The 25,434-nt window shown below is 42.5% G+C and overlaps 1 protein-coding gene and 1 long non-coding RNA gene across 4 annotated transcripts in view; one reads left to right on the top strand and one right to left on the bottom strand.

Moving 5' to 3' along the window:
* The window catches only part of LOC142070542 (uncharacterized), a 49,632-nt gene extending 43,538 nt beyond the window's left edge, over nt 1-6,094 (bottom strand). For both annotated transcript variants that reach the window (XR_012666396.1, XR_012666395.1), the window contains exon 1: nt 4,661-6,094. This is a non-coding gene — a long non-coding RNA (uncharacterized LOC142070542). The remainder of the gene's footprint in view (nt 1-4,660) is intronic.
* Nucleotides 6,095-6,275: 181 nt separating this feature from the next.
* Nucleotides 6,276-25,434, top strand: part of UBN2 (ubinuclein 2) — a 106,484-nt gene continuing 87,325 nt past the window's right edge. The window contains exons 1-3 of one of the 2 annotated variants that reach the window (XM_075124243.1): nt 6,276-6,753; nt 13,930-14,019; nt 21,170-21,271. In XM_075124243.1, coding sequence (XP_074980344.1) covers nt 6,292-6,753; nt 13,930-14,019; nt 21,170-21,271 — 654 coding nt within the window. In that variant the 5' untranslated portion in view covers nt 6,276-6,291. Of the gene's footprint in view, nt 6,754-13,926; nt 14,020-21,169; nt 21,272-25,434 lie in introns of both variants that reach the window. The other variant, XM_048835317.2, reaches the window with a different exon arrangement.

Raw genomic sequence — 25,434 nt, 5'->3', positions numbered from 1 at the left:
TCATGCTTTGCTCCTTGTTAGTAATTTGAAAGGACTCGTGGGATTTGGCTTGTTTTGTTTTGGCATACTTATATGTCCCCACCAGGGCTGCCAGGATTTCCCACCCCCGGTCCTATAATAAGGGACTCTTTTCCTTGCTTTATTTCCATACTATTCCAGGCTCTTGCTTACCCCCTTATACCAGCAGAGCTCAACAGCTATCAGGATCATATAAATGCAGAACTGCAGGAAACCTTGAGAGGTCATCCACTCCATCCCAACACACTGAGGCAAGACCAACTATGCCTAGACCATCCCTGACAGATGTTTGTCTAACCTGTTCTTAAAAACCTCCAATGATGGGGATTCCACAGCCCCCTTGATAAGCTAGTCCAGTACTTAACTATCCTTATAGTTAGAAAGTTTTTCCTAATATCTAACCCAAGGGTCCCATGCTGCAGGCTAAGCACATTAGTTCTTGTCCTACCTTCAATGGACATGGAGAATAATTGATCACCATCTTCTCTGTTTTCAGAGTAACAGCCGTGTTAGTCTGTATTCGCAAAAAGAAAAGGAGTACTTGTGGCACCTTAGAGACTAACCAATTTATTTGAGCATGAGCTTTCGTGAGCTACAGCTCACTTCATCGGATGCTCACGAAAGCTCATGCTCAAATAAATTGGTTAGTCTCTAAGGTGCCACAAGTACTCCTCATCTTCTCTGTGATAGCCCTTAACATATTTGAAGACTGTTATCAGGTCACCCCCCAGTCTTCATTTCTCAAGACTAAACATACCCCATTTTTTTAACTTTTCCTCATAGGTCAAGACTTTTTATCTTTTTTGTTGCTCTCCTCTGAACTCTCTTGTCTACAACTTTCCTAAAGTGTTGTACCCCAAACTGGACACAATCCACCATCTGAGGCATCACCAATGCCACATAAAATGGAACCTCCCACTACCTCCCATGTTTTACACACAACATTCCTGTTACTACACAAGATACAGAATATTTGCCTTTTCTGAAACTGCATCACATTGAATATGAGTAATAATTTGTGATCCGCTACAACTATAAGATCTTCTCCTGCAGTGTTGCTGCTTTCCCAATTATTTCCCATTTTGTATTTGCTCATTTTGATTTTTTCCTTCCTCAGTGTAGAACTCTGCACTTGCCTTTACTGAAATTTATCTTGTTGATTTCAGATCAATTCTCCAATATATCCAGGTCCTTTTGAATTCTAATTCTGTCCTCCAAAGTGCTTGTAACCCCTCCCAGTTGAGTGTCATTCAAAAATGTGATAAGCAAACTCTCCATTCCATCATCTCAGTATTTAATAAACATACTGATTAATTCTAGACACAGGACAGACTCTTGTGGAACCCTAGTAGATATGTCCCTCCAGTTTGACAGCAAACCATTGATAACTACTCTGAGTACAAAGAAAAAGAGTACTTGTGGCACCTTAGAGACTAACAAATTTATTTGAGCATAAGCTTTCATGAGCTACAGCTCACTTCATCGGATACATTCAGTGGAAAATACAGTGGGGAGATTTATGTACATAGAGAACATGAAACAATGGGTGTTACCATACACACTGTAACCAGAGTGATCACTTAAGGTGAGCTATTACCAGCTCGGGGGGGACGGGGATGACCTTTTGTAGCGATAATCAAAGTGGGCCATTTCCAGCAGTTGACAAGAATGTCTGAGGAACAGTGGGGGGAGGGGGGTATAAACATGGGGAAATAGTTTTACTTTGTGTAATGACCCATCCACTCCCAGTCTCTATTCAAGCCTAAGTTAATTGTATCCAGTTTGCAAATTAATTCCAATTCAGCAGTCTCTCGTTGGAGTCGGTTTTTGAAGTTTTTTAGTTGAAGTATTGCCACTTTTAGGTCTGTAATCGAGTGACCGGAGAGACTGAAGTGTTCTCCAACTGCTTTTTGAATGCTATAATTCTTGACGTCTGATTTGTGTCTATTTATTCTTTTACGAAGACACTGTCCAGTTTGACCAATGTACATGGCAGAGGGGCATTGCTGGCACGTGATGGCATATATCACATTGGTAGATGTGCAGGTGAACGAGCCTCTGATATTGTGGCTGATGTGATTAGGCCCTGTGATGGTGTCCCCTGAATAGATATGTGGACACAGTTGGCAACAGGATCTGTTGCAAAGATAGGTTCCTGGGTTAGTGGTTCTGTTGTGTGGTGTGTGGTTGCTGGTGAGTATTTGCTTCAGGTTGGGGGGCTGTCTGTAAGCAAGGACTGGCCTGTCTCCCAAGATCTGTGAGAGTGATGGGTCGTCCTTCAGGATAGGTTGTAGATCCTTGATGATGCATTGGAGAGGTTTTAGTTGGGGGCTGAAGGTGACGGCTAGTGGCGTTCTGTTATTTTCTTTGTTGGGCCTGTCCTGTAGTAGATGACTTCTGGGAACTCTTCTGGCTCTACCAATCTGTTTCTTCACTTCAGCAGGTGGGTATTGTAGTTGTAAGAATGCTTGATAGAGATCTTGTAGGTGTTTGTCTCTGTCTGAGGGGTTGGAGCAAATGCGGTTGTATCGTAGATCTTGGCTGTAGACAATGGATCGTGTGGTGTGATCTGGATGAAAACTGGAGGCATGTAGGTAGGAATAGCAGTCAGTAGGTTTCTGGTATAGGGTGGTGTTTATGTGACCATCGCTTATTAGCACCGTAGTGTCCAGGAAGTGGATCTCTTGTGTGGACTGGTCCAGGCTGAGGTTGATTGTGGGATGGAAATTGTTGAAATCATGGTGGAATTCCTCAAGGGCTTCTTTTCAATGGGTCCAGATGATGAAGATGTCATCAATGTAGCGCAAGTAGAGTAGGGGCATTAGGGGATGAGAGCTGAGGAAGCGTTGTTCTAAGTCAGCCATAAAAATGTTGGCATACTGTGGGGCCATGCAGGTACCCATAGCAGTGCCGTTGACTTCAAGGTATACATTGTCCCCAAAAGTGAAACAGTTATGGGTAAGGACAAAATCACAAAGTGCAGCCACCAGGTTTGCCGTGACATTATCGGGGCTACTGTTCCTGATGGCTTGTAGTCATCTTTGTGTGGAATGTTGGTGTAGAGGGCTTCTACATCCATAGTGGCCAGGATGGTGTTTTCAGGAAGATCACCGCTGGATTGTAGTTTCCTCAGGAAGTCAGTGGTGTCTCAAATATAGCTAGGAGTGCTGATAGCATATGGCCTGAGGAGGGAGTCTACATAGCCAGACAATCCTGCCGTCAGGATGCCAATGCCTGAGATGATGGGGCATCCAGGATTTCCAGGTTTATGTACTCTGAGTACAGTTTTGCAACGAGTTTTGCACCCACTTTATAGTAATTTCATCTAGACCACATTTTCTTAGTTTGTTTATTAGACTGTCATGTAAGATTGTGTCAAAAGCCCTACTAAAATCAAAATATATTTACACATAGTATTTTCCCCCGGCCCCCATCCACTTGGCAACTGACCCTGTCAAAGAAGGAAATTAAGTAGGTTTGGCATGCTTTGTTCTTAATAAATCCATGTTAACAAGTACTTATCAAAATTGATTAGTTTACAATTTGTTCCAGTATCTTTCTGAGGTATCAAAGACAGGCTGACTGGTTTATAATTCCCTGGGTCCTCTTTGTTCCTTTTTTAAAGACAGGTATTTTGTTTGCTCTTCTCCAGTTCTCTAGGCTCTCATGCATGCTCCATGAGTTTTCATAGCTTCCAAGGCCAGAAGGGAACATTATGATAATCTTGTCTGACCTCATGTATAGTACAAGCCATAGAACTTCCCCAAAAAATTCCTAGAACAGACCTTTTAGAAAAACATCCAATCTTGATTTAAAAATTGCCAGTGATGGAGAATCCACCATGAACCTTGGTAATTGTTCCAATGGTTAATTCCTCTCACTGTTAAAAAATTTACTCTGAATTTGGCTAGCTTCAACTTCCAGCCATTGGATCTTGTTATACCATTCTCTGCAAGATTGAAGAGCCAATTATTAAAAATTTGTTCCTCATGCAAGGATGTTTTAGCACTGACAAAAGGAGACTGCTAACACTCAAACTGGTAACCCAGGGTCACATAGCTTTTTCCCCTACTCACTATAGAGAGGTTCATCAGGAGTTAGTCATCTTGTTCCCTAGTGTGAATTGGTAGTCTGTAGCAGGTACCATTGAGTGCTTTATCTGTTTGGACAGCAAGCCCCAAGCATTTAAGATAATTTTCTTTCAAGTTATCAGTAACTCAGAACCAGGCAATGCCCTTCCTGAGGGAGTGCCATTCCTGTTCCCCTTTTGCCCACTTGATCTCTAACTAGGTTATAGCTATTGATTTTTAACATTCCAGTTGTGCAACTCATGTCATCAAGTTTCAGTAATATTAACTATATCAAACTTAGGCTCATAAATGAGGAATTCCAAGTCTACTTATTTTGCCCAGGATCCTAGCACTGGTATATAGCCAATGAAAGAATTCATTCTCTTCACTCCTTTGGTTCCTTGATTAATGTTCTCAACATTAACAACAAGGAGTCTGGTGGCACCTTAAAGACTAACAGATTTATTTGAGCATAAGCTTTTGTGGGTAAAAACCCCACTTCTTCAGATGCATGGAGTGAAAATTACAGATGCGGACATAAATATTCTGGCACATGAAGAGAAGGGAGTTACCTCACAAGTGGAGAACCAGTGTTGACAGGGCCAATTCGATCAGGGTGGATGTAGTCCACTCCCAATAACAGATGAGGAGGTGTCAATCCCAGTAGAGGCAAAGCTGCTTTTGTAATGAGCCAGCCACTCCCAGTCCCTATTCAAGCCCAAATTATTGGTGTTAAATTTGCAACGTAAGTGGGCATATCTTCCCTCTTTTTACCCTCTCCTTTTGTTATTAATTTACAAAAGGGGAGGACAAAAAGGGGAAAGATAGGAGTACTCAGTCAGATCTTGAAGATAACTAATGGTTCCAAGATTGGTTCACATAGTTCCTTAAGTAAATCTGAGGTGGATTTCATCAGGCCCAGACAATTTGAATACATCTAATTTATCATAATATTTCAACCTGTTATTTTCCTCTTCTGGTTTGTGTTCCTTTTCTCTTATTGTTAACATTGTGTTAAACATCTAGTCATAACCTTTTCAGTGAAGACTGGGAAAAAAAGGTATTAAACACCTCAGCCTTCTCAGTGATGGCGTCATCCATTATTCACAGGCCTCTCCAGTGAAGTAAGGCCTTTCACTTTCCTTCCTCTTTCTCCTAATGTAGTTTAGGCTCACTTCTTATTACTTTTTATGTCCCATGCTAGCTGTAACTCTGTGCTGTGTCTTAGCCTTTCTGTTTTATCCCGACATCCACATGCTAGTCTTTTGTACTCCTGGCAATCTGTCCAGGTTTCCACTTTTTGTAAGATTCTTTTTTGATTTTCCGGTTATTAAAGAGCTCCTGCTGCAGCCATATTGGTCTCATTCTCTCCTGCCTTTCCTCTACAGCGGGATACTTTCCTGTTTTGCCTTCAAAGATGACAGCTGAGCCCTCCTGGCCGGCTTGCGCAAGGGGTAGGCCTGGGGCCGGCGCTCCTGTAGCAGGAGAAGGATTTTACTAAATCAAAGTGTGCAGTCCCCAACGGGGCCGGCGCTCGCTGGGTCCCGGGGGGAGACCTCCGCTGGTGGCGCCGTGAGGAAGGCCCAATCCGGGCAGCTGAGTGAAGCGGGTCAGGACTCAGGACCAGCCGCGTCACACGCACCCGCACCTGACGGGCCCCGCTGGGGAAGGGGGGGTGAGGGGACGCCTCTGGCGGCGCGCCCGGCAGCCGGGCCTAGCGTTACGCGCTGCAGCCCCGCCATGGGGGTCACGGTGCGGCCAAGGTCCGTGCCCCACGCAGGCCTCGCACCGAGGCGCCCCCGCCGTCCCGCCGGCTCTATGCGACTCCCCCGCGCCGTCACCTCCGCGCTCCTGGCCCTTTAAGAGCCGTACCGCAGGCAGCGTGCGTATTTCCAAGGCAACTGTGGGCGGGAGCTGGCGTCAGCAGCAGCGTGTGGGCGCTGGGGCTGCCGTGACGTAGCAGTCAATGAGCAATAACAACAGCGACGTGGGGCGGTTCGCCCGTGGCCCATGTCATCTTGCGCATGCGCGGCTTAGCGGCCTGCTTCTATTTATGTGGGGGGGCTCCAAAATGGCGGCGGTGGTAGCAGCGAGAACGTAGGGGGCAGCTCCGATCGGGGGGGGAGGGAGGAGGAGCCGGCGGGGGAGTGTCGCCGTACGGGTGAGGCGGGGGGCCGGTGAGCGGGGGGGTGGGGGTCGGAGGATGGCGGAGCCGCGTCGGGTGCCGTTCATTAGTCTGGCACCCGTGAGGCGACGAGAGGGCGAGAGCCCGTCCCTGGAGCGCGAGCCCGGGGGCCGCGAGCCGGAGCAGCAGCTATTGCTAGGGCGCGAGGGGGTGCCGCCGCCGCCCGACCAGCAGCACGAGCTCTCCCGGGCGGAGCCACAGGTTCAGCTGCCGCGCGAGACCAGCCCCCGGCCGGAACCGCCGCGTGAGACCAGCCGGCCTGAGCAGCAGCGCGAGCCCCCACGGCCGGAGCCGCCGCCGCCGCAGCAGCAACAGCCCCAGCAGCAGCAGCGCGAGAGCAGCCGGCAGGAGCCGCCGCCGCCGCAGGAGGCGCCACCGCCACGCCAGACGGTCCGCCTGGAGGTGGTGCTGAAGGACCCAACCGAGGAGAGCTGCGTGGAGTTCAGCTACCCCGAGCTGCTGCTGTGCGGGGAACCGCGGGTACGGGACCCCAACTCCGCCCCGGGGACCTGCGCACAGTGCCCACCGCACGGCCCCCCCCCCGCCCTCGGAGCGGGGCCTGCTCACTCTCCCCGCCCGGCTCAGAGCCGGCCGCGCCCGCAGCCTCTCGGCCCCGGCGGCGCAGATAAGGCGGTTGTTACTGAGCGACTTTTAGCCTGGGGGCGGGCCCCGCCGGAGATGGATCGGGCAGCGCGCTGCTGAGGAGCCCAGTTGCCCTGCTCCTCTGCCGTGTGCCTTGTGCGGACGACGGGGCTCCATCTCCGCACTTGCTGGCTGGTGTCTGCGGCACGAGCCCCTCCTTGGGCTCCAGTATGCTGCCCCAGTGCGTGGGGGAGGCCTTGCTATTACTACATGTCTCTCCCAGGTCTTTCTGCCCTGTGAGTGGGTCAAGTGTTTCCTTTCCAGCAGTTGTGAGCTCTTCCAAACAGCTGCGGAGTGAAACTGACAGCTCCTGTCAGGTCACAGTTGTCTGCAAGGTTTTGACCATCAGGATGAAACTGAGTCAGAGCTGTGCCAGGGTCTTGGCTTGGCAAAAGTACAGTGTTAGCAGTAGCAGTACTGGAGGCATGTGTCTGTAGACTCAGGCTTATTTGGATTGTTAGAACTGCTGAAAACTTCACCTAGTGGGAAAAAACCCTGAATTCTGGAGGGGACACCCCACAACTGGTGGGCTAGGCCCCTGAACTCCCCAAGAAAAGCTTCCCCTTTGGCACTGGGGAGTGGATTACAAAAAAGCTTGTGGATACATCTTTATGGGAGCTAGGCAGCACCTGTTGTTCACTAGAGACCAGCATGTGGCGCAATGCTAAAGTAGATACTCTAGGGCTATCTTATTTTTATCAGTTCTTGAGTGCTGCCCATCACCATAATACCTGAGCATTTTTTGGTATAATATTCTGGCCGTAGTGAAGTCGCTAGAGGACTCCTGTAATTATTGCTTTTCTTTCTTTTAATATATAGAAAATTCTGGGGTATGTTTTCTCTTTTTTGGGGGGGTGGGGTGATGAAAGGGGGTAGCTGACATCATTCTGGTTATGGTGGATATATTGATTTCAAAAGGCTTAAATGCTGTTGTCTGTAGCACCACTAGACTTGGAAAACCAGAGCATTGGGTAGATAAGCCCCGGGCTCTCCTTCAAAGCCTTTCAAGAAGGTGGTACTGCAACCTTACTTTCTCACCCCCCCCCCCCCCTTGATCTTCTGCTCTGTTTGGAAGGAATAGCATCACTTTCTCCTTGAAATATAGAGGGATAACAGAAAATAAACAACTTCATTCCTAATTATTTCTGTGGGATCTGCTTTCCAAAGTGAGATCCCTCCCTGTAGCTACTGTGAGAATACAGTGCCAGTTCAGGCTACTTAAATGGCTGGTCTGCACTTTGCTGGAAAACTGTATACTGCATATGGGGCTGTATGGAATATTACAGTTATCATCTTTGTTCACTGTTCTGGTATGAACATTAAGGAGTGTTGGGAGAGGGGGTTGGAAATTGATGTTAAATGTTCAGAGTTTGTGGAGGTTAACTTCTTCCCAATTTTTCTTTAGCCCAGTTTCTCCTGAAGGTCTTAATATACTTAATTCTGATAACATCTAATATTCATATCTGGCTGGTAGGTGATAATCTCATATACTTCCTTTCCACATCTCTTTTCCCTCTTTGAAAGCAAGAGAGTATGAATTCCGAGTTTTGACCATTGTTAGTGATTGTGCTGACAAGGGTCTTGCCTACACTAAAATAACTATATTGCTTTAACTATGCCAGTATAGTTAAAGTGTAAACTTCTGCCTGTGTGCATATGGATATACTAGTTTAAAGGTGCATTAAATCAGTATAGATGTTCCTCTAAGGGAATGGGAATAAGCTATACTAGTCTGAGTCCACCCTGGGGTAGTACTGGTATACCTATAATGGTTTAAAAAAATAATGCCCCTCACTGATAGTTATACCAGTAAAACTTTCACATGTAGACTAGTTTAAAAAATATTGGCAGGTTAGTGGATTTTAGTACCACTGGGATGAAAAGGAACATGTTTCACGTTAGGTATCGGAAAAGACAAGAATTATACATGCGCTTAGAAATCAGTGCTGTTTATCAATTCCCTGCAGAGTCCTGCTTTATAATAATAGATCATGATGTCTTCTCTCCCCTGAACAGTGTGAAACCATCAAATGGTGAGATTTTTTCCATAAAGAACCTCCATCCTTTTGGAAAAAGAACAGGAATACTTGTGGTACCTTAGAGACTAACAAATTTATTTGAGCATAAGCTTTTGTGGGCTACAGCCCACTTCATCAGATGCATAGAATGAAACATATAGTAAGAAGATTCTCTCTCTCTCTATATATATATAGAGAGAGAGAGAGAGAGAAAATGAATGAAAAGGTGGAGTAAGAGGCTAATTAATTAAGATGAGTTTTATCAGCAGAATTTTTTTTCCTGCTGATAATAGCTCATCTCAATAAATTAGCCTCTTACTCCACCTTTTCATGTTCTCTATATATATATGTGTGTGTGTGTGTGTGTGTGTATATATATATATATCTTAGAATCATAGAATAACAGAGTTGGAAGGGACCTCTGGAGGCCATCTAGTCCAACCCCCTGCCCAGAGCAGGACCAATCCCAACTAAATCATCCCAGCCAGGGCTTTGTCAAGCCTGACCTTAGAAACTTCCAAGGAAGGGGATTCCACCACCTCCCTAGGTAGCGCATTCAAGTGTTTCACCACCCTCTTAGTGAAAAAGTTTTTCCTAATATCCAACCTAAATCTCCCCCACTGCAACTTGAGACCATTACTCCTTGTCCTATCATCTGCTATCACTGAGAATAGTCTAGATCCATCCTCTTTGGAACCCCCTTTCAGGTAGTTGAAAGCAGCTATCAAATCCCCCCTCATTCTTCTCTTCCGTAGACTAAACAATCCCAGTTCCCTCAGCCTCTTCTCATAAGTCATGTGTTCCAGATCCCTAATCATTTTTGTTGCCCTTTGCTGGACTCTCTCCAATTTCTCCACATCCTTCTTGTAGTGTGGGGCCCAAAACTGGACACAGTACTCCAGATGAGGCCCCACCAGTGTCAAATAGAGGGCAACGATCACGTCCCTCGACCTGCTGGCAATGCCCCTACTTATACACCCTAAAATGCCATTGGCCTTCTTGGCAACAAAGGCACACTGTTGAGTCCTATCCAGCTTCTCGTCCACTGTAATCCCTAGGTCCTTTTCTGCAGAACTGCTGCCGAGCCATTCGGTCCCTAGTCTGTAGCTGTGCATTGGATTCTTCCATCCTAAGTGCAGGGCTCTGCACTTGTCCTTGTTGAACCTCATCAGCTTTCTTTTGGCCCAATCCTCCAATTTGTCTAGGTCCCTCTGTATCCTATCTCTACCCTCCAGCGTATCTACCTCTCCTCCCAGTTTAGTGTCATCTGCAAACTTGCTGAGGGTGCAATCCACACCATCCTCCAGATCATTTATGAAGATATTAAACAAAACTGGCCCCAGGACTGACCCTTGGGACACTCCGCTAGATACTGGCTGCCAACTAGACATGGAGCCATTGGTCACTACCTGTTGAGCCTGACAATCTAGCCAACTTTCTACCCACCTTGTAGTACATCCATCGAGCCCATACTTCTTTAACTTGCTGGCAAGAATACTGTGGGAGACCGTGTCAAAAGCTTTGCTAAAGTCGAGGAATAACACGTCCACTGCTTTCCCCTCATCCACAGAACCAATTATCTCATCATAGAAGGCAATTAGATTAGTCAGGCATGACTTTCCCTTGGTGAATCCATGCTGACTCTTCTTGATCACTTTCCTCTCCTCTAAGTGCTTCAGAATTGATTCCTTGAGGAGCTGCTCCATGTTTTTTTTCCAGGGACTGAGGTGAAGCTGACCGGCCTGTAGTTCCCAGGATCCTCCTCCTTCCCTTTTTTAAGGATTGGCACTACATTAGCCTTTTTCCAGTCTTCAGGGACTTCCCCCGATCGCCATGAGTTTTCAAAGATAATGGCCAATGGCTCTGCAATCACATCCGCCAATTCCTTTAACACTCTTCTTACTATATGTTCCATTCTATGCATCCAATGAAGTGGGCTGTAGCTCATGAAAGCTTATGCTCAAATTTGTTAGCCTCTAAGGTGCCATGAGTACTCCTGTTCTTTTTGCGGATACAGATTAACACGGCTGCTACTCTGAAACCTTCCTCTTTTGAAACTGTTGAACAGTAGAGGCTTAAAAAAGAAGTGTTAAGGTAAAGACAGGAGTGAAAGTCTGCTCAGTTAAATGAGGATAACAACAAAGGGGGAAAACAGTTGTTATATTATAGAGGCGCAATTGTGACTCCATAGCTACTAGTATTGAATTTTTCACTTAAACCAAGGAGATATGAGACAAGAGGGTAGCCCTGCAAGATACAGGGGCCATAGGCCTTGGGGTGATAGTAATCTCTTTTGGCCCTGCTGTCTTTCAGTCTGATACTTCTCACTTTTCTGTATATATCACAGATGTAATTTTTCAAAGCAAACTAAAATATCAGGGAAATGGCTTTCATGATGTTAAAACAGAACTGATTATATTTGTCATCTAGAAGAGCCACACTAACATTTTGCCAGTTAATGCAATGAGGAAAATATCCTTATTAAAATGAGGCTTAAGAACTAACACCCTTATCCTTTATGGCTCTTTCAATAGAATCTCTTTGGGCCTGTTTCTTCCTTTTCAGCAGAGATTAACGTTGTTATTAGCAGTGTATTTCTCTCTCTCTTTTTTTTTTATAAGTAGTAGTTTTATCTTTTAGAATTCAGAATAATTTTTAGCAATATATCAGATTTTAAAATAAGGTCTTTATATAAACTGTTGAGTTTTACACATTACTATTGCACAAGGAAGATTAGTTTTTGAAAGCTTTTGTTTGCTGTCCACTTGTGTATAAGGAGTTGCTGAATTTCACCGTAACTGTTCCCAGTGAAAGTTTGGTGTTGCGTAACAAGATAGGGAATACGCCTTTCCATCTTATGGTGTCTGATAGAATTGGAATAGCCTGAGAGGAATCCCCAAGAGACAGAAGATTACTGCAAGAAGTGGAAGGGCATTTCAGTTTTCTCATACATATTTCCAAAGGAAGTTATAACTTTTAAATGTCACTATAATAATTGACCCCTTGTTGGCATACTAAGCAAAGAGTCCAAAAATGTAATGGCCATGAAGAGTGAATTCCTCTTTCTGGCCTAGAGATGGGTTTCCCACCCTGAGAAAGAAACAGATGGTGGGTTTACATGGAAGAAATATATGCAGCCCTTGCTCTGATTTTCCTCTGGATAGATGGAGAAATTAATTTGTCAAGGCTTTTAGTTTAGCGCTGACAAGATGTGCTGTACTAACCCTAAGTATGAAAGATTGTTGTGTGTGATTAGCAGGATGTCTTGGTAAGTTGCAGTAGTAGTTGTCCTTAAATGTTAAGAAGTCTGAGGTATTAACTAACAAAGGTGATATTACAATGTAGTGTGGCTTTTAGGGGTCCCAACAGGAGGGAAATTAACCTAGAAATAAAAGGCTGAGATATGCCAGTGCAAGATTGTGCTTGTTAAGTTGTTACCTCTGCTGCCAATGTTTTGTCTTCATGTAACATTTAAAGTATAAGATATGTTCTCTAACTTAAGTATAGATCATGATTTTTCCATTTAGGAATGAAAGTGACCAAGGGGTTTAGTTTAGTTAGCCCTGCAGTAAATTTTTGATACCATTACAGAATGGTATCAATACCAGATAAGTAATTTCTTCTACCTCTTCTCTAAGCATTGGTTCAAAAGCCCTGTGAACTTTAGAAATGTGGGCCTTGCAGACCTACTTCACCGTGGCCCTATCACATTGAATAAGATAACAGTTCACAATCCTTCGTTGTGCTAGAATTGCAGCTATTTGGTCCTAGTTTGGTCTTCCATGTCCTAATTAGAGAAGGCACTTATCTTTCTGTAAGTTTAGAATGTCACTAATTTTCTTATCCTGAAGTGCTAAAATAAAACTAGGATAGAAAGGCCAGGCTCAGTCAAATTAGTTGGCATCCATTAATGATTGCATTAGCCCTAAAAAACATTTTGTGGACCATTTTAGTATTTTTTGTTACAACTCCCCCATTCTATTGATGAAATCTTGTCTGAGGAAAGTAATCCGGCTTCCTTTGCTATCCCTTACTCCCAAACAAAAATCCTTATATTCTTGTCTCCACTCCTCTCCTCTTCCCCCACCCGCCCCGTCCTTATGTCAGTATCTCCACAGCTGGGTGAAAATGGCTTTTTTGAAACCAGTACCTCTTTCCTGCTTATTTGTACAGTGAAGTCATAATCTCTAGTTTGCAACATCCCTGTGGCTGCCATAGCAGCAGATGCGGACAGTGATGAGCTGCCAAAAGCTGAAGAACTGGTTCCTTCAGTCGCTCCGGGTCTTCGGTGGCGCTTCGGCGGCAGGTCCTTCACTTGCTTGGGGTCTTTGGCAGCACTGAAGGATGTGCTGCCAAAGACCCGGAGTGAGTGAAGGGCCTGCCGCTGAAGTGCCGCCGAAGACCGAGAGCACTGCCGGGTGAGTAAAAATTCAAAAGGGATTCTCAGGGGAGCCTCCCCAGCTGAGAGCTCAGGCGGGCCAGACAGGAGGGAGTTTGCCCACCCCTTTAACAACTGGTTCTAAACCGGCTTCAAAATTTAACAACCGCTTCATGCAAACTGGCTCCAGCTCACAACTGGATGTGGACAGTATGTACTGTGACTCCTTATTGTTCGGAGGAGCCAGGAGGAGATGGTGAGAGAATGCAAAGGGAATTACCCTCTTTTCCATTTTGGCTATGCTTTATTGAGTGTCATAGTTCTTTTGCATTGCTTCCATGCTGAAAATATACCAAGTTCATCTTTTTATCATCCCAAAATATCACATCACAAAGATGTTGATAAACAATAAGGAAGTTGTAATTCTTGGAGGTAATTGTTCCTTTTGTTGCTCCTCAAACCACAGTTCTCCCATTTCTGCTAAATGCTGAGACTTGCCAGGTAGGATAATTACTTGGGCAAATGGGTATACTGTACCTTGGAATATGCCTGATTTCAGATATGCCAGCAAAAGAGTTATGAACTGAAGTGTAATTTCTACCTCTCTTCTCTCAGAAGAAACCTGCCCACTCAGAAGATCCATTTAATGATGAACAACGTGAGCGGTATGAGGTGGAAATGCTGGCCAAGAAATTTGAGGCAAAATATGTGAGTATTTTAGCAGAGCTACTGTAACACTCCATTTATTAGTAACAACATCAGTTGCTAACATTTTCAGGTTTTTTTGGGTATGGTTGCTACTTTGACTTCGCAGCTGATTCTTATAACTATATCAGTCAGGTTTCTCATCTTATTTAATTTGCTCAGGTTGTAATGGACGCACTTTCAGTCTGATAACTAATAACTATGCTAATGAAAAAAACTCAACTAGATATTATCTGTGCCTTGGAACATATCCTTAGGTGGGTTCCCTAAGCAAATACCTGCACCTCTTATACAGTGGTCTGTACTCATGGTAGATCTCTCAAGGGAAGAAGTCAATTGCACCTCTTCAGTACTGGATGGGAAATCTCAGAGGAAAAACATATGTGCTGCAGAATACAAGGATGGTGACAATAGATGGTACTCTTCTCTCTCTATTTGTACCAGTGATGCAGACCACTCTGCAAGAGGATTTTTCTCCCCACGCTACCATCACAGTCCACTTGTCCAAGTCTTCAGATGTCAGTCATTATTTAATGCCTTTTGTCAGGCAGCTGCTTCATCAACAAAAACCCCCAGAAATTCTGATGGTGCAATTTTTTTGGATGAAAGATAAAAATGTAGGTACTGACCACTGTGGTTATCGTGATTAAGACCATGATTTTGCCACGGGTATTTTTATTAAAAGTCACAGACAGGATATGGGCAATAAACAGTAAATCACAGAAGTGTACACATACTAATGCAGTTTTCACTAAATCAATACAGAAGCTTTTTATATTGCCTATTAAACCTTATATAATTTTGACAAGATCTACTGACAAGATTAATTGTTAGAGGGTAAAATGGTCATTTACTAACAGAGCTTTCCGTGATTCTCAAAGACGAAGCCTGTACCCTGCTGCTCTGGGCTGAAGCCAAAGCCTGAGCCCACTGCCTGTAACTTAACTTGTTACCCAGTAGTGCCCTGCTTGTTACTCGCTAATGTTGGCCCCGGCAACAATGGTGTGCAAAATGCTATTTTCAACACTTGTACTGCAGATGTTAAAGGAAATAAGTGATTTCTCATTTTTTATAAATTCTAATGCTGTTATTGGAATTTTCAAGAACTCGAGGACATCTCTTAAAATCACCAAATCTGTGACCTCTGTGACAGAATCATAGCCTTACTCATAATCTTTTTTCCTAACACTGGTTGTGTAAGCCGTGTTGATACCGTATTCTCTCTTTCCTTGAATTGTTGTGGAGTAGTATTGGGCACTGTTAAATAGTTGCTGCATTCCACCTCCAACGTAGATGCAGCAAGATAGAGCCATACTTGTTTTGGGATGCCTCTATTGGAAAGCATAATAGAAATGTCAGTCTTGAATGAGTTTTATCAGGCAGCTGCCACATCACAAAAAACTTGCAGGCTGCTAGGGACAAGCACTAACATAGTACTGAGAGTAATTTGTACAACACTGCATGGTAATGTAAACAAGCCAGGGTGGATAAAAATCAGTGATTTTTTAAAAAAAAGGATTTTAAAAATTTAAATCAAAATAATTTTTACTTTTTAAATAGGTTGTCATAATTTCACATATGTTAAGGCATAAATTTACTATAATCTATTAACATCACTTAAAACATTAAATAGTATGTTTGGTGCTGAAATTTTTCAAGAAAGTCAAACCACTGAACTGGGGAAGTCATGGGCCAAGCACCTGGAACCAGAGTTTGACAGCAGTAACTGCCAGTGCAGAGAATATTTTTCATTTCAGTTCAGTTCAATGAGTAGTTCATTCAGAGTTGAAAAACTGGTTGGGAATGAAAAAGCAGGAAAGTTTGTTTTCCTCTTCAAATGTAAATAAAAAGTAGGCATAAGAGGATGAGATCTGCTGATTCTAAAATCTTGAAGGTGACCAGAAACAATTACTTTAATTCACTAACTGCAGATATTTTCTTTGTTTAATAAATCAGTGAGTTCTAAATGCAAAACTTATTTTGATTAAACTTGTTTCTTGTGTCTAGCACCTTTTTAAGGTAATTATATTTAATAAATAAACTAAATGCTGTTGTGCATTTTTCTTTGATTTCCAATTTCAATCCAAATAGAACTTGACAGAAATCATAAGTAAAAATTAATCATATAGTAAATAAAAAAATCACCATCTACTAACTTGTTTAAAAAATTCAAATTCAAATATATGTTAAGCTATGTAATTGCTTAAATAAATGTGTATAGAGTATATCCTTCTGGTTAGTAAGAAATTACTGAATTTAGTGTAAAAACTACATTTAGTTGCAAATTAGCATGTTTGAAATGGTTACCAATGAATGAGACTCAACTTTTTCTTTAGGAAAATAGCTAAAACGTACAAATGCAAAGCAAGATTAAAATCGGTTACTTAAATCAATGTTCCCTGCTCGGTAATTTAAATCATGATTAATTTATTTTAATTGTTTTGATTTTCTTTTAGATAGTCCACCCTGAAACAAGCTTCCACTAATAAATGCCAAAGTAGAAACCAAGAGATGTTATCTAACACCACACCCAGCCAGCTCCTTAAATTCACATGGATAGTCTTAGATGATAAATTATGAGCTGGCAATAAAAATAACTTAATTGTATTTAGAAGACTTCAATATCCAGAGCTGTCAGTGTGGTGCCTTTCATTAGAAAAAAGACTTTTGGTATTAATGTCCCTATGTAAACTGATTTTTCTGACTTCTCTGGAATTTTTCCTATCAAAAAGGCAAGTTTCCTTAATAGGATAAGAAACATTCAGTCTGATATCAATATATTATGCAGAGATAATTGTTTTTAGGTACAATACCTTAGATGTGTTATGGGGGATGAGATTGCTAATGAGGAGAGATGACGTAGGTACATAAAATGTCTGGTATAGAAAAAGGCAGTTGAAAGCTATTGTTTACCCTCTCCAATAATAAAAGAGCAAGATGGCACTTACTAAATTTGAGAAAAATTTAAACTGTTAAAACCAATATTTTTATACAGTATATAATTATGTTATGAAATGCATTTCCTTGATGATGTCTTGAAATATTGTGGAGAGACAATTTCTTCGTATTTAAAGGTGCAACTAAACTCCTATCCTAAGTTCAGTTTTTACCTCCCATTGCCCTTGTAACTTTAAAAAAAAAAATGTTAACTCAGTGAAGTAGAACTTTTTTCTGAAAACTTAGTCTCTATTTTCTGGTTGTAGAGATTTAAAAACTAACTATTTTTGGAAAATTAAACTGGTTAATGTTTGTATATATTGAGAATGCCCCTAGGGGGCATGAAGGAATGTTCAGGGAGGCACAGCGGGGCCTGGGCCAGCCCCCATAGTGTTCAGGGAGGGAGTACCACCCAGCCCTGCTCTGCCCCCAGCTCTGCTCTAGCGCTGGTCTGCGATCCTGGCCCTGAACTGTGGCTTGGCCCCAAACCATTGCTCTGATAGATTCCATTACTGGTGTGGCAGGGAAAGGGTGACAGAAAAAGTTTGGGAATCACTCATCTAGATGCTGTGTTTCGCCGGAACACTCAGTTGATTCAGCTGGTAAATAGCCAGCATCAGAACCTTATGCGTAGGCTAGTTTTCAAGCAGACCTGTGTGTGTAATATATATATAAATAAATAAAAATCAGGCATAAGTCTCATTGAACCAAATGAAGAAGAAGGAAAAAAGCATGCCAGTAGAAAATTTTTCCATAAAAGTAGATGCATACTATGAGCATTTGAACAGGGACACCTTTACATAGCTGCTCATTTGATCAGGCAGAATTTTCTAGGTGGATTGACTCCCGCAAATGTTAGACTTCAACACAAAAAGTGTGCTCTGAATGGGCCCCATTCTCCACTTGATCCATGCAGCCACTTCCCTTCCCTGGCTAAATCAAGTCTATGGTCTGTGATTCACATTACTACCTAAATGACCAATCCATGTAATTCTTCTAAGATCACGCTGAGCTTTCAACACCACATAGATTACAGATGCTAGGAGGGAGAGTGGACCCAGAACCTTATTCTTTCTTTTGGATGTAGAGGCTTAAGTCACTTAGAAGGATGGAATCATCAGGCACAGTTCAACGCATTAAGTTTTGAGTGCATATTGTGCAATGAAGTATTTTCATTGTCTTTTTGTGTTCAGAATAATTCAATACATGGTTTTCTGCACATCACATTTAATATGAAAAGACACAATTACACAGTGCATACTTTACTATGGAAAAAAAGTAATGAGCTGAAAGGTACTTGGTCCATCCTCTTCAACTGCCACTGATATCTGCAGCTAAAACTGTATAGGCTTCTGATTCTGAAACTTAGAAATCTAAGTGCAGTCTCTCTGCATCTTAAAAGCACCACCTTTATTTCCACATTGGTAGGTGGTGTCTCTTGAATAACTTTGAGAGACATAGCCAATACCTTGAGTGATGTGTATATATTAGATTGAATTAGCTGAAATGGCTGTAATTTTTGACTTTTTCAGTGAATGGCTTTGATTTGACTAGGGATTTTCTTTGACGTTGTTACTTTATTTTTGAAATGCAGCAGATTGTAGTATATTGCTACATCTTGTCTTAATTCGTACAGGTACAGATGCTAAATTTGCATGTGAAAAGGTGAAAGCTTTAATGTTTGGGTTTTTTTGGCCAAACAATTTTTTTTAAAGTTTGGATGGCCAGCACCAATAATAGTCTTGGTGTGCTAAGAATTTTGTTTAGTGGCTCAGTGTTAGGACACTTCACTTCATTCCAACCCAAGAATCTACTTTGTGACAACTTAAGTCCAAACCCGGTGCACCTGGGTTCATCTGGTATCCACAAGCAGGTCTCAGACTCCAATATCTCAGGTGGTGTCTACAAGTGGGTCTTACAGTTGTGACTGCAAACTATCTGCAGCAGAGTGCAAGCATGCCCACGAGAAGCACTCTAATTGCAATCACAGACAGTTCAAATGTCTTCACTTGTTTGAGTGTAATTTACTGCTCCCTAGTTTTGTTTTATTCCACTCAAGCTTTCTGTTACGTTTGTTTACACTTTCCCATGCCTGCATCCTCAATTGGCTGGAGAACAGCCCCATCCTTTCATACTGAAAAACCATTAAGGTTTTACTTTGAGAAGATGACGATCCCTAGAAGCACTATTCAACTTTTTTTGGACATCTTTCCCTGGTAATATTGCTAGAGGACCATATTAAAATTACTGCCTGATGGCATTTCTCAGGGCAGTGATATAGCTGGCCTGGGTCTTAAGGAAAATGTCAGGGTTCTGTTAGTCCTTAATCAAGGCAGCTTCTATTTTCTGCTATAAAAAGATATTTAAATTATGGGGACACACAAAGTAGTCATTGAAGCCCTGCTCCATATGTTTATCTTTTGGTCTTGCTTCAGTTCATACTGTCAAGGGAGATGTTTAGTTTATCATTATTAGGACATGCCTCAATCTGCTTCCTTTCCAAAAGAAGAATTCTTCCATGAGAGTGTTTTAGGGAAGAAAATGGTTGACTACATGTATCAAATACAAATATTTAATCTGGAGACCGGAGTTCTGTTCCATGCTCTGCCACAGACTTCTTGTGTAACCATAGGTGAATCATTTAGTTCCTTTGTGCCTCAGTTTCCCCTCCATAAAATGGTGTTAATACTTCCCTACATCCGATGTTTTGTGAATATAAATATATTAAAGATTGTGAAGCGCTCAGATACTAGAGTAATGGGAGCTATATAGATATATAAAATCAGTGTTTTGTATATAATTCAACTTTAGGGAGGTCTTGTTTGCCACTCTTGAAAGGAACTGTTGAAGTGTTGAACTGTTGGATCCAGTGAAATACATGGGGATGAAGCATGCTTAGAAGGACATTGCTCTTGAGCCATCTTAGAGGTGCCTCAGAAGGCCAAAAATGTAAGAATTAGCGGACTTTCCTGCATGATTTATATTGGAGACCCAAGAGTGAGAATCCTGTAGGAATACCTTGTACGTCTTTAAAGAGAATTAATTTTCCTTTCAGAACTTTGAAAAATGTTCTGTACGTGTGGTGACATGAAGTTATTCCAAGTTTGACCTGCTCTTTGAATGAAGGAGGAGTTGGGGAATGTGTTACAAAATTAAAACCAGAAAGCTCAAACCAAAAGCTAAATTTGCCCTTGTATAGTTTTTCCATAGTTGCCATTTCATATTGAAAGGGATATGCTCAAGTCATCTTGTCTTAAAAAAAAAAAAGGGGGGGGGGAGGATGGAGGGAGAAGAGGGCTTCGGTCTTGTTCAAATTTGTTTGTCTGCCTGCAGCTATAATACTTTATGATGAGGGCTGTCAAGCTATTAAAAAAATTAACCTCGATTAATTGCGCTGTTGTTAATAGAATACCATTTATTTAAATATTTTTGGATGTTTTCTACATTTTCAAATATATTGATTTCAATTACAACACAGAATACAAAGTGTACAGTGCTCACTTTATATTTTTGTTTACAAATATTTGCACTGTAAAAACAAAAGAAATAGTATTTTTCAATTCACCTAATACAAATACTGTAGTGCAATCTCTTTATCATGAAAGTTGAAATTACAAATGTAGAATTTGTTTAAAAAAAAAAACCCACAAAACCTGCATTCATAAAACAAAAACTATGTAAAACATCAAGGTCTACAAGTCAACTCAGTCCTACTTCTTGTTTGAGCAATTGGCTGAACAATTTTTTTACATTTAGAGGAGATAATGCTGCCCGCTTCTTGTTTACAGTGTCATCTGAAAGTGAGAACAGACATTCACATGGCACTGTTGTAGCCGGCATCGCAAGATATTTATGTGCCAGATGCGCTAAAGATTCATATGTCCCTTCATGCGTCAACCGCCATTTGGTCAACTTGAATGTCAGCTTTGCTCATGATTTCTGGTGTGGATGTTATAAAGAATTTACACATATGCAAAAAAATTAGTTGGTGATAAGTTTAAAATATAGCCATTGGATATTAATGGCTTTTTGGTTTCTATATTCACTAGTTCAGAGTTGTCCTAGGTGTCGAAGAGGTGAAAAACTCTTATCCGATTAGTAGTCTCCTAAATTGAGCCATCCTTCCAGGATTCTTGTTTCTATGTCACAGACTTCATTTGATACCAGAACAGTGTGATTCCCAGACTGGCTTACCACAGTTTTGTTTTCTTTGCAGGGTGGGAAGTTTCACAAGCATCGAAAGGATCGCTTGCAGGATCTGATTGATATAGGTTATGGCTATGATGAAACAGACCCTTTCATCGATAACTCTGAAGCTGTGAGTAAATCTCATTTAAACAGGAATAAAGATGTGAGGCAGTACACCGGACCCTAGCTAGAACGTCGGATTTGGGATCCATGCGGGGACTGCATTAAAATGAATTGCAATTAAAATAATAGGAGTACTTGTGGCACCTTAGAGACTAACCAATTTATTTGAGCATGAGCTTTCGTGAGCTACATCGGATGAAGTGAGCTGTAGCTCACGAAAGCTCATGCTCAAATAAATTGGTTAGTCTCTAAGGTGCCACAAGTACTCCTTTTCTTTTTGCGAATACAGACTAACACGGCTGTTACTCTGAAACCTGTAATTAAAATAATTAAATTTGGGATCCATGGCCGTGACCGTGTTATATGCAAATTCGCGCTATATATGCGTGCGTTCTAGCGAGGGTCCGGTGTACTTATTTCTAAGGAGAGTGAGGGGAACATACTTTTTACTTTCTGCTGTGTGCATGGTATGAATCCAAAAGACACAAATGATTTCAGGCACCCAAGAAACTATTATTGTATTAATTTTTATAGCCATTCACAGGCATCATTGCATCAGAAGAACAAAGGTACACTGTATCTTAAAATTAATTATTTGCCTTACTATCCCATAGATAATTAAAACCAGAGATTTTAAAAATCAAATTGACTTCCTTATTGATCACTAGTTCACTTTATCATACTTCGCTCAGCTTTGTTCGTGAAATTAGACTAGTTTTGTTTGACTGCGTCTCCTGTTCTGGCAAAATGCTGGTATGTTTGGGTTTCCAACACTTCAGAGGAACGTTTGTTTTTTGGAGGAGAACCTAATCACCTTGTTTTCATTAACTTTAAATGTTTTGTTATTGAAATAAGTACATAAGGAGTACTGGTGATAAGCCAGTATGGCTTAGAAGCAAGATTCAATAGCTTATTTAACCCAAACTTCAGAAACTGGACATCCAGTCGAAGTGAAGTAAATAGAAGCATTAACTCACTCCAGATAAAATCTTAGATGGAAATTAGGCTATGGCCTAGTCTACACCTAAAACTTAAGTCAGTCTAACTATGTTGCTCACGGGGTGTGAAAAATTCACACCCTCGAATCAGCCTAAGCCTCGGTATATACACTTCTAGGTCAATGGAAGAATTTCTCCATTGACCTAGCTAACTGCCTTTCAAGGGGATGGATTAACTACTGTGACAGAAAAAACCCTTCTGTGCCTGTAGCAAGTGTCCATGCTGTAGTTCTGCTATAGCGCTTGTAGGGTAGACCTATCCTAAGAGGGTATCTGAAGAGAAGTTAGATATAAAAACAAATAGCTGGAAATTCTTTATGTATACCAGAAGCAGTAAACTCATGAGGAATTCACTGAATATCAGACAATTAAGGGAGGAAACAGGCTGAGGGAAATCCTATTGCCTGGATGCCCCAGATAAGTGAAGTGCTATCCAGGCAAGTAAAAATGCAGGGCTTTTTGCCTGTAGGACAAGGACAATAGTGGCGGTCTGGGTGTAGGCTGAGTCATATCAGGCCCAGCAATATTGAGCTGCTATTCATAGAGGAAGGTGGCCAGAAGGCTTGAGAAAGAGTGGAGCAAAGAGAACTGAAGTGAGTCATAGCCAGAGGGAAGGAGAAGGAAATTGGACCCAAGAGAAGTGTGTTGCTTGGCATACGTCATGCAAAGCCTCTTTTGAATGTAATGTTGGTTAGTACTTTAATCAGAGGCAGAAATTAAGTCTGGGCTTTTCAGTGATAGTTATGTGCTCAAATGCAATTAGAGTAGCTAGAAAGACAAGCAACAGTTGATTTCTTGCTTGAGGGCCACTGTGAATTCTCACTTTGCTGTGGAACTGCCTCAAATAGCAGTGTCTGTTGTAGGGTGCTCAGAAGATCTCGTGTGAGGATGACTTCATTGCCCTACTTTGTATAAAGGAGGTCAGCCAGCTCCCACCCACCTCTGTTCATTTGCTGCAACTACAGAGAGCAAACTGAACGTGCTTTCATTTCCTCAGGCTAGAACTTCCCTTAGTCTAGCTTGATGTTTACAAGAAAATTGTTAGTTTAGAGTAGCATAGGACAGTTCAGTGTAGACACCCTTCCCATGTCTTGGGAACCTGTCAGGTCCCAAACCAGGCTAAACTAAAAGTGACATCGAAGACCAAATCAGCACCATCTATTCAGGTCCCAGTAGCATTGGTGGTGATGCAGGCAGCTCCTACATTTTGCTGCCTACCCTCACTCAGCACTACTGTCCTCTGCTCTAACACCAAACCTATCCTCCATTGTCCCTATCTTGGCACTGAGATCCACTCAGAGGCCCATCTGGCTAAAAGGAAGGAGAAGAGGAAGCACATCTCCCTACAAGAGAGACATAAACAGAAGAAAAGGAGGAAGTGCTCTCTCTTGACTCATGAGGGCCTGGAAGACACTTAAACAGTACTTAAACTGTCACCTCTTCTCCACGTGCCGCTAGAGCTAGACATCTCAGCACCAACTGGACTCCTCATTGCTGCAGGTCCTGATAAAACTTTGATCTCTCCATGCCTGAGTGGGGAATGCACCATGGAGGCTACTAGCCACCACATCACATGGTTTGCTGCCTGACTTCGCTGACTTCTCCAGTCTCAATCTGGAACTGCTGCAGGGTACCTTGGACTCTTTCAGAAATAAAACCGGAGGGTCCCCCAATTTGACCTCAAGATTCTGGTCCCCTTCCCTTGCCTTAGATCCAGACAGTCTTCACCTCATCTTGTGGCCTTACATATGGGACTCCATGAAAGACCTGCTGGAGGCTGCAAGATCAACTCTGGCATAGACCTTCACACTGACATCCGTGCCAATACTCCTTTCAGCACGATCTCCTCCTCTAGCATCAGTGCTTTTACCAGCATCTCTATTCCTCACTTGGTGTCAATGCAATCTTCCTTGCTTTCAACAGATTCCTCAGATCTGCACGTATTCTGTCTTTCATCTGAGAAATACAATGAGGTTTCTTCCTAGGAACCATATAAATCCCCTTTAGAGAAACATACAAGTGGCACCTCATCAGAGGACAAGATAAGTGCTTCATCTCTTTTCCCTTCTGACTAATAAATGTTTCAGAAACTATTGGGCAATCGCAAATACTTCTCCAGCTAGCTGCAAGCAAGGGGTCACAGCACTGGAGAAATCCCTGTGATTCCCCCTGTTCAACATATTACAGGTGCAGATCGGGGAGAAACTGCCTCTGCCTACTGGCTTCAGCCTTCTCAGTCCAGCCAAAAATATGTCTTTAAAAAATATTTTGGCCCTGCCTGTATCCAAGATAGTGATAGGATATACCCTAAAAGACACCAGTTCCTGCTGCAGCCTCCTTTGGCAAACTCCATGATTGTATCTGTAATAAAGGAGACTTAAGGGGAACAAGACATCGGACACTTAAGGGCAACACTCTGTCAGAGAGAGAGATGAAATTTGGATGTTTTGGCAGGAGAGCTTACTTACGTGGTTCAGTAGGCCTTCAAGTGGCCAGCTATAAAGCTGTGATATCCCACTACAGTTATGGTTTGTTTGATGCCATAAGCCCCAGCCTTGAATCCTTGTTCAAGGAACAGAAGGAAGTGGCCAAGACTCTGGTCACAAATAGTCATATACTTGCTTGATGCTCTTGAAGAGCAGCCTGGGTTGCCTTAGATGCTAGTGCAAGAAAAATGGCCACAGGAATGGCTCTTGGGAGGTGCTTCTGGTCTTTTACCTGGATCCTGGGGTGGGATTGGGCAATTCCCTTTTGAGGGCACTGCCCTTTTTAGGGACAAAATGATGAAGACCTAGAGATGATCATGGCCACTCTCCACTCCCTGCAATTAACGCAGTTCTCTTCCTCAACTCTGAGGTTTTTCTGCCTGTCATTTTGCTTCCAAAGACAAGCTCCCAGGCAACACCAAGGGATACATCCCCAGAAGTGATATCAGCCACCTCTTAAACCTGCTACTGGCAAATAACCTCAGCAGTATAAAAGTAGGCTTCCTCCCTGTGCATTGTCACACCCCTCAACATCCGCTTCTAAAAAGCAATTTTGACTGTCTGTTTGAGTCATGTACCATGTCTCCAGTCTACATCTCCTCTCCATACATTCACACTTTCGGACTTTGTCTTTCTGCAGCACCTGTTGCATGATTACTTCTGATTGCTGGTTACTGGACACCATT

This window comes from Caretta caretta, chromosome 1 (genome assembly GCF_965140235.1).
Source record: "Caretta caretta isolate rCarCar2 chromosome 1, rCarCar1.hap1, whole genome shotgun sequence".
In the NCBI taxonomy this organism is placed as follows: Eukaryota; Metazoa; Chordata; order Testudines; family Cheloniidae; genus Caretta; species Caretta caretta.
This window is presented reverse-complemented; position numbering and strand designations above follow the sequence as displayed.